The 9129-nt window shown below is 37.3% G+C and overlaps 1 protein-coding gene across 1 annotated transcript; it reads right to left on the minus strand.

The window, feature by feature from the left end:
* Positions 1–6147: 6147 nt before the first annotated feature.
* On the minus strand, positions 6148–8468 carry LOC113066432 (uncharacterized). The gene is made up of 4 exons (XM_026238325.1): positions 8251–8468; positions 7924–8117; positions 6986–7177; positions 6148–6906 (listed from the first exon to the last, which is right to left on the minus strand). Exons 2-4 carry the CDS (start codon positions 8111–8113, stop codon positions 6671–6673), a joined length of 618 nt encoding a protein of 205 aa, XP_026094110.1. The 5' UTR covers positions 8114–8117; positions 8251–8468; the 3' UTR covers positions 6148–6670.
* Positions 8469–9129: the final 661 nt, after the last annotated feature.

A 9129-nucleotide genomic window follows, 5' to 3' on the forward strand; every position in this document is an offset into this window, starting at 1 on the left:
TAATATTTTTAAAAAGTATTTTAAAAAGTAATATAAGAAAAAAAACAGTTAATTGTAACAGATTATATAAATTATATAACATGAATGTAATATATAAATTATATGAAATATAAAAATGAATACAAACAAACAAAAAAAATATAAAAATACTACATTTTATTAAAAAAAATATAATTGCAGTTGGGGAAAAGCTGCAGTTGTGAGCTATCAAGTCACATAAAAAGTCTAAAATACATACATATATACTGCAAAATTAGCCACTTATTGTAATGATGAAAGGAAACACTCCTCCCCTCTATGTTTTTCACTTTCTCCTCTGCATTTCCTGTTTCCTCTCTCAGTCCCCTGGGGAGCACATTGCTTTAATAGAAATTGCTTTTCATTCTCTTCCACTAAGCGGATGGATGGAGCAAAGTGTCAGTTGTTTATTCTGAAATAGACTTGATTTGTGGTATGCAGCTCCTGAGAGGGCAAAGTGACACAGCCGACACAACAGCGGGCGATGATCAACAATATATAGTGATCATACATGTGGGTGTGTAATGCCAGGAACCTGTGCTGGCCAAGTTGTAGCCGCTCTCAGAGTCAATTTACCATTTAATTGCTGGCTCACCTAACACTCCTTCAAATCAAATCCTTTTATTCACTATCACTGCACCTATGACATACGACACTGTCGCTCACCTTTCCATAGCCTGTCTGTCTGATTAGCATTGACTGTTTTCATAAAACACGTGTGTCTTTAGGCCTCTCAGACAAAGCAAGTCGGCAAAAGTAGTGCTGAGAATGAGTAAAACATCAAACCTTGCAGTCAACACAGATGTGAGATCACGTACACACCTGTAAGACAGGCAAGCGACACACATAGACCAATACTGTCTCTTCGCTATTGAGCTGATTATCAGTAACGCACATTTCAAAAACATGCCCAAATGCTCAAACACTGATCTGCACTCACGGCCGTGAAGCTGTCCCTCACAATTAGCAACAGATAATCTTGAAGCAACCTGACTCAGAATGGAAACCACTGGCAGAGTAGCCGAGGTTGGCGCTAGAGTATCGAGATGGCACACAGCTCCAATTTATCCATCATCTCTCTACGAACTAGTATCCACACACTTGTGGATAAGACAAAACATACAATCTCAGCTAATCCTAGCTTCTACTACAACTATGCAGGATATGCATTACCTTTGTGTGTGTAGACAGCCCTGAAACATATGCTACGCAAGAATGTGATCATTAATGTTAGCTAGGCAAGCTGGATTTCTCATAATGTCATAATGTCATAATAACTTAATTAATAATATTGATAGTTCATCGTCTAGCTGACTACGTCTTGTATTATTATTATTTTATTTTTATTTATTTTTTCTAAAATCCTGTCAAATGTGCACAAACTACTAGCTACTACTAAATATTGTAGAAACATAATTTTCTGTAAAGTTGCTTTGTAACGATTTGTTTTGTAAAAAGCGCTATACAAATAAACTTGAATTGAATTGAATGTCATGACTTGAAATGCTTGATTTACAACAAAATTGCTTTAGCATAAACTTTCTGCTTCTATACCTAGCGAGTTTGATTCTGGCATAGTAATTCATAACACAAGATTACATTCGTCAGTATTATGGTCTTTAGCATTAACTGTCTGTTTCTATGCTACGTAAGCTTGATTTAGCTACGTCATAGTAATTCATAACACAGCAAAGTTGCATTCTTAGCGGTATAAGAGGCTTTAGCGTCAACTGTCTACTTTAATGCCAGGCGAACTTGATTTAGCTACGTCAATTCATCAAAGTTGCATTAATAGTATAATAAGCTTTCTTAATAGTATAATAATATAGTATAAGTCTGTATCTATGCTAACAAGATTAATTTAGCTGCAACAACAATACAAGAACACTAAGCATATACTGTACAAGAGTCCTGCAACTGCTGCACTACCTAGAAAGGTGATCTATCTATCTATCTATCTATCTATGCTTATAAATGTTTAACCAGTAAGCATAACCATGATAACAATAACACTCAAAGCAAATAAGCACCACTCACATTTTCTGATGAAATTCTAGTTCTAATCATGTTTAGTTTAGTTAGTAACAACAATTGCCAAATTCACGAAAATAAATGATAATTTTAGATTGAAACTTGTAATTTGTCAGATATAGTCAAAAGCGGCTTTAGACTTTTAAAGGATAGAATATTAGAGCTAGTCTAGTCATGTCTTTCTTTTTCAGGAGACCATGTAACAACAAAAGGGGTTTTCTGCTGTGTAAGGATGCTTCATTCCCATCAAAAAGCCCATAAAAGGAAGTACTGCCAGCGCTGAAAAGATGTACCAGGATATAGACAACAAGCAGTTGTCAGTGGAATTGCATTGTGGTTCTCATAAACCGTTAATAAGTAAATATAAATGTCTTTGCACCAAAATTCATACCTGCATCAAAACACATAACTACTCAAAATACAACAAGTATAGATATTATAGTCAGTAATTGTTAACTTGTGCAATGACAGGCAGGAATGATACTTAAAATAATGCAGATTTTTATGCTAATAAGATCAAAGTTATTCAAAAAAATATACTTAATGCATTAGCAACTACCTAGCATTGTGGCAGTTTTGCTACTCGCATTCTTTCTTGAAAATGTGGTCATATTTGTAAACAAAATGTCAGCACAACTATTAACTGGGAACCGTTACGAATCAAGATTTGGCTTTTTCCATGGAACAGCCACAGCTCGATCCCAAAGCTCTTCCCCCAGTTCCTCACTTCTCGATAATAAAGCTCTGGTGTGCTAAAAAGAAACGAGTATGATCAATAAGAGCTGCTAGTGGTGTAGATGATCAGCATGACACATTACATAAGATGGGTCATAAAAATGACCAATGTAGTCTCATGGGCACGGATTGATTTCAAGTCTAAGGCTAGAAGAGATTAACCATTAGCAAGGACATGAAGTGGAAAAACTAGCCTCAACTCTGATTCTGTCACACACACGGTCTGTTAAGAAAAACCATAGAGGAGGTGGAAGAGGATTTTTGTGAGTTATAAGTGAATTGTACTTCAAAGTCCGTCTTAGCGGGGGAACAAGGACCTGCTGGAGAGACAGGTAATCAAATGAAATCCAAATTTTTACTCTGTGGATTTTCTTATTTTACACACATCTTCTATCATATCAGTTTTTTCCTCTTTCTATCAATTGATCTGCAATCATCTGACTCTTTGTGGTTACAGCTGCAAGTATGCCTAGCAAAACCATTGGGTAAAAAAAAGTGCAATTATACCGGGCTGAAAACATTTTATAAAAAGAAACAGTGCATGATTCTTTATTATATTCCAGAACCCTGAACACTGTCTGGTTTTTAGGCGACATTTCGTCCAAATGTGCTCGCGCTTCTGAACAGATGAAGCAGTCCACACGTGTAGGCACACTTTTCCCCTTCTCACTGCTCTCTCTCTCTCTCTCTTTCTCTCTCTCACACACACACACACACACACAAGCAAACAACCTCCCTGCATGAAATAACCTTCCCTGATTTCATTATTTGTCAAATAGGAAGAAATGAGACACAGAATTGGTGCCTTTTTCACAGGACATGTTACCACACTGTCACCAAATGGCGAAGTCATATAATTACACCTTCTGTTCATCATAGAGTAGAAACAACACACACACACACAGAGAGAGAAAGCACTGAAAATCTGATTAAGGCTGGCTTGTCTTGGCAGCCTGTGTATTCATTTATTTATATATCTCGGTAAACACACGCTCACTTTATTCTGGGAATGTGAAGCCTAGCATAATTAGCAGAACATGGCTCCCTAATTTGGCTTTAATTGATATGAAGAGTGTCACCAGGGCTGAGGCCTCACATAGCAATACATGCTGAGCAAGTGGGCGTGGCCTCACTGCCAATCAATCCCACTGGCACAGCTGATGAGGAGTCATTAAAATGCCCGCCTCCGACCAATTACTGAGTGAAGAGATATATTTTATTTCTGGACATATGTTTATAGCGCTAGAACGATGCTAATAATACCATGAATATACAAAATCAGGATACATTTCAATGTGTCATCCTAGTTTCTGCCAAACCACCACAGTTAGCAATATGCTATGGTCCATTTAAAGGCACATGTGGGATATTCATTCCTACTTGATATCTCTGAAGCTCGGAAACTGATATAAATAAACCCAGTGGCAGTGCTACAAATACTTCAGATATCTCATGTATAATTTACTGTTTTACATACTTATCACCACAAATGATTGCTAAATTGGTTTCTATTATAGCATAGTATAGGAACTTTGATTTGCTGAAAGCTGAATTTTTAATCCTTGAAGTCGATGAAACACGGTACAAAACCAATTTAATTGATTTAATTGTATCTATCTGCTGTATGTTCCAGTGTAAGCAAGTTATAAGTGAACTGCACTACGAAGTCTTATTTGCGGGGGAACAGGGACCTGCTGGAGAGACAGGTTGTCAATTATAATGATGCCAGTGGTGGCTAATAATACCACGTTACCGCACATTACTGTAGAAACTTTGGCTGTAATCTACGGTAAGCATGGTAAGTTTTTGTAAAAGGGATCCAGAAGTTCATTTTGACCAGCATTTGCCCTGCCCAACAGGGACACTTCAGGATAGTATAAAGTTAGCTATCTTTTAAGCGGAAAAAGGAGGTCCTCGCCTGGAAACAAACAAGTGTAAACAACACTAAAAAGCATACACAGCAGAAAAAAGGGCACACCTGCATGTCAGAATTGTGTGGACAGCGGAGTTCCTCTGAGAGCCGTACTGCTCTGAAATTCTCCTCAAACGATAATTTAAGTGGCTGCTTACGTCCAGGACACACACACCTTTTGCACAGAACCGCTTTAATACTCCCTTTGTGGGAGGCGGCGATGTCAACCGGTGCACTCTCAATCTCCCCGCCGTCACAACCTTCAAGGACACTCGAGTGCTGTTCTGAGGGCCAATTAGGTGTTTTTCTGATAGTAAATAAAAAAACACTTCTCTGGATTTAATAAACAAACTCATTAGGCACTGCTAAAAGGACGGAACTGCCGTTTAATTAGACCCGCAACTGATTAATGCGCAATCAACACAGCCAGTTTATTCATCTCATGTTGGGTGGGATCAGAATGTAAACACTACAGGTTCAGAAAGCTCTCAGTCTCATTTTTCTCTCAATGTTCATGAAGAACATAATGACAGAGTGCATAACCTCAGTCTCAGAAGGCTACTGATGTTTCCCTGTATAATTTTAATGGTCTGCAAACAGTGAATTCCAAAAGCCATGGAACCACTAGTGAAAAGATTTCTATTGTGCATTTGTCTCGGGTGATTCAGATCAATTCCTCAGGTGAGTAATTAATGTCAGAATTTTCATTTTTAAGTGAACTATCCCTTTAAGTTGAAAATAGTAAAAAAAAAAAAAAAAAATACATTTCATAATTTTTATAAAATCAGCTATTTATTATATAGTAGTTATATATTTAATGAAATGAGAAAACAACAAAATGACTAAAGTTTTTTTTTTAGAATTAGTATAATGGTACTGAAATAAAACAAACAAACAAAAAAGTACTAAGTAAGAAATGAAAAATCATTCCTACAATATGGTCACAGATGTTTGATAGATAGATAGATAGATAGATAGATAGATAGATAGATAGATAGATAGATAGATAGATAGATAGATAGATAGATAGATAGATAGACAGATAGATAGATAGATACTGGCTCAACTTTATATGATAACCATTTTATTTATTGGTTAAAAACAGCACAAAAAGTATAAATGCATTTGATAGACAGAACTCGATGCTCGACAGTAGGGAGCACTGTTTCCTTATAAAAAGACACACACACACACACACACACACACACACACATACACAAAACAATTGTAGCACCATCTAGTAGTGTTAAATTCTTCATAAGCACCTAGAAGTTTTAGCAAGTAAAAAGTGCTCTGTGATCTGAATCAGTATTGTCTGCAAAATTGAGCTGAGCATTACTTAAGTACTCCCCATTACAATTATTAGTAACTTTATTATAGTTCTACCAATCACATATTAACTATTAACATTTTAATGTTTATATTGAATATATATAATTCAAAATTTGCCACTTTTTATAATGATGAAAGGAAACACTGTTTAGTTTACTGTGCTAAAGGCACAGCTGAACAAACCACAACAGATTTATGCCATGAAGTCACTGTATAATTCGCAGAATAATTGCGGACAACGGCTACGAAAAGTTATTGAGAAATAGTTTGTCTGCAACTTCAAGAAGATCCTTTTTAGCTTTATGTCTCACACAGATAGTGAACTCTGGTACTCCATTAACCACATTTATGGGTGTCCTTGTCCAAATACAGCTGTGAAACCACTGTCAAAGCCAGCACCCAACCTTATAACCTGTAGCTTTGTGTCCCACATCCCAGAAAGCAGTTAAAGGTTTCTCATCCAGGTCCTGTTGTGAGACATTTGCTCAGCTCATATATTTGGCTAGAAGACCAGCCAGACCATAGTCTCTTCTCTTTTGTATTTCCTTGCTATCTCCTTCCTCTCGTTCAAGGCACTGACAAATATCTCCTAACATCAGGATGAGACTTATACTGTGAATGATGGAAACCCTCACTGAACGATCACACATGTGCAACCTCCGGAGCCTTCCACCACATTTCAGCAGCCTTTTTAAACTCCGGCAGGATGTCAGGAACCACAAACTTCTCCGCCAGAAAGACTACAGGCAGCACGGCCAATAGCAAGGCCCAACCCACCACTCCCAGCCAATAGGATGGGCCGAGTCGACTGATGTCATCCCTGATCTCACCAATATGTTGATAGGTAAAAAGCGCCCAGCTGAGAAAAAATAAAAACCCTGTAGGGGGGAAAAATGGAGAATGTTAAAAAATGTGCATATTACATGGCTAAGGAAAGGTTAATAGCGAGGTACTGACCTGTAGGTACTAGTGTGAGCAGCAGCAGAGTGGACGGGTTGAGCGACTGGCCTGCCATCTGCAGCGAGCGAATGTTCGAGTAGGAACGCACGGTTTGAGACCTCCAGCAGAAAGCGAACATGAGACACAGCAGTCCAGAGCTCACCGACATGAGGAAAGCCACCGCTGCAAACACTCTCTCAGCTTCCAGAGCTGTGGAAACCAGACAGGGACAGAAACACCTTTAATATTCAAGATTTACAGTGATTACACGTGATACAATATAACCTGCTCATTGGGCCTTAAATATATATATATATATATATATATATAAGATTGTAATTTCATAATATGATATTGCAAGCAATGTTAAAGCCTTATATTCTATAGTCTAAGGTTCTCACTGACTTTTTTTTTGTCTATATAATGAAATTTAAAAGAAACCTTATATATCTTCTATTGCGTTCCAATGAACAAAGAAATGCATAGAGATTTAGCGTGACATGAGGGAATGACACATAATTTTTTTTAGGTGAACTATCCCTTTAAGAATGCCCAGCATAAAACGATGACGGTAAATTTCCGTTTGAGTGTTCTTGAAGAACAACATCTCGTCATGAAACTATTTAAAGCTGTACTGATCAGTCATTACGTCATCCTTCACTATTTATATCATTTTTTATTTGTCTTGTTCTGAGGAAGAACTGCACTGAGGGGAAAAACAGACAGGCCACAACTACTAAAACATGAGTAATGCTAGTCCAGCATGTCGTAGCCTGTCTGCTGCAGCCCACCGATGCGTAGAAACTCCTCCAACACAAAACCATATCATTATTTAACGCCAACGTTGGAAATTCAGAAGTTAGAAATAGAGAAATAGAAATAGTTTGAATGACACTTCTGAATAACTTTTATTTATTTCCCAAGATTTATGAGTAAAGCACACACATATAACACACCTTTAGTAATGTCTTCAGTAGTCCAGGTGTCATCCAGTCTGGTCTGATTCTCTGAGGTCCACAGACCCCGGTCATCCAGCCACCCGGGTGTCCAGATCGCATAGCTGATGCACAAACAGCCCATCAAGCCGAGACAGGATTCAATAAATCGAAAACGACTCCTCGAGTCAACCAATTCTGGTCCTTGCATCGCTTTGTTGAGAAAAAGCTATTGGTGAGACATGACCTTACACAAACAAAGTTGACAATTTAGCTGGAAGCTAAACTTAAAGCATTACAATTTGCAATTTCATCTGAAAATTAAGTAACCGTGTTAGGTTTTCTTACCTTGAATGGCTTAAGTCTTTAAAATGTGTTCAAATGACAAAGACTTTGCAGTACAGTGACGGTGACTGAACACTTTCAAATATCTAATGAATCAGTGAGACAGGAACAACAGGGTTTTATGAGGATGTACAGAAGCTTCTTTCTCACTTCCTCCTCACAACGCTGAAACAGGACACTGTAAAGATTTCCCCCTACCCACAGTGGAGCCCCACTCGCAATGGAAACTTCCCCCTCATAAACATCCACACATAAACGGTTAAACAAGGCATTTCCCTTGAAAGCTGAAAACTGATAAGCAACCATGGTGTAAAAAAAATTTATGGAACAAGTCAAAGAGTCAAAAAGAAAAGAACACATCACATTTCAATCCCAAAACTGATAGCGAAATTTAAAATCATTATAGAGGAGTCATATAATACCTGAGGTATACTTTATAATGTAATATATATATATATATATTCATTTATTTTTTTGCACCATGAAGTTATTTACAGAAAAAAAAGAAAACATTTTGCACTCTCTTTGAAACATTAACAGGTCTGTCTTGTGCTTTGCCTTTAAGAGGTTTATATAAAAATTAGCATCAGAACTTTGCTGCCTTTACACATGGGCTGTCAATAAAATTGTTCTTCAATAAAAGTCTCTTTCCAAAGCCTAAACATTTTTAAGCCGCTCAGGCTGTTAAGTTCTGAAATGATCAGAGATCTTCTTGGAAATGAACATCTGCATCTCGTTTCTAATGTTCAGATCCTTTGGAAGGACGTGCAGAGGTGCAGGTGCTACACACAGTTAGTCTCTTAAGTAAAAATATCTAAAAAAGAAAAGATCAATTTACCTGAGAAATAACACTTCACAAGATATGAAAACTTGTCTGATCTG

The sequence above is a fragment of the Carassius auratus genome, chromosome 50, assembly GCF_003368295.1.
Source record: "Carassius auratus strain Wakin chromosome 50, ASM336829v1, whole genome shotgun sequence".
NCBI lineage: Eukaryota > Metazoa > Chordata > Actinopteri > Cypriniformes > Cyprinidae > Carassius > Carassius auratus.

What these genes read in the sequence shown, in the direction of transcription:
- LOC113066432 (XM_026238325.1), bottom strand. Translation starts at nt 8,113, where the DNA reads ATGCAAGGACCAGAATTGGTTGACTCGAGGAGTCGTTTTCGATTTATT. An exon ending in TACTGAAGACATTACTAAAG is followed by an intron (nt 7,178 to 7,923) that starts GTGTGTTATATG and finishes TGGTTTCCACAG; the next exon opens with CTCTGGAAGCTGAGAGAGTG. An exon ending in GCTCACACTAGTACCTACAG is followed by an intron (nt 6,907 to 6,985) that starts GTCAGTACCTCG and finishes TCCCCCCTACAG; the next exon opens with GGTTTTTATTTTTTCTCAGC.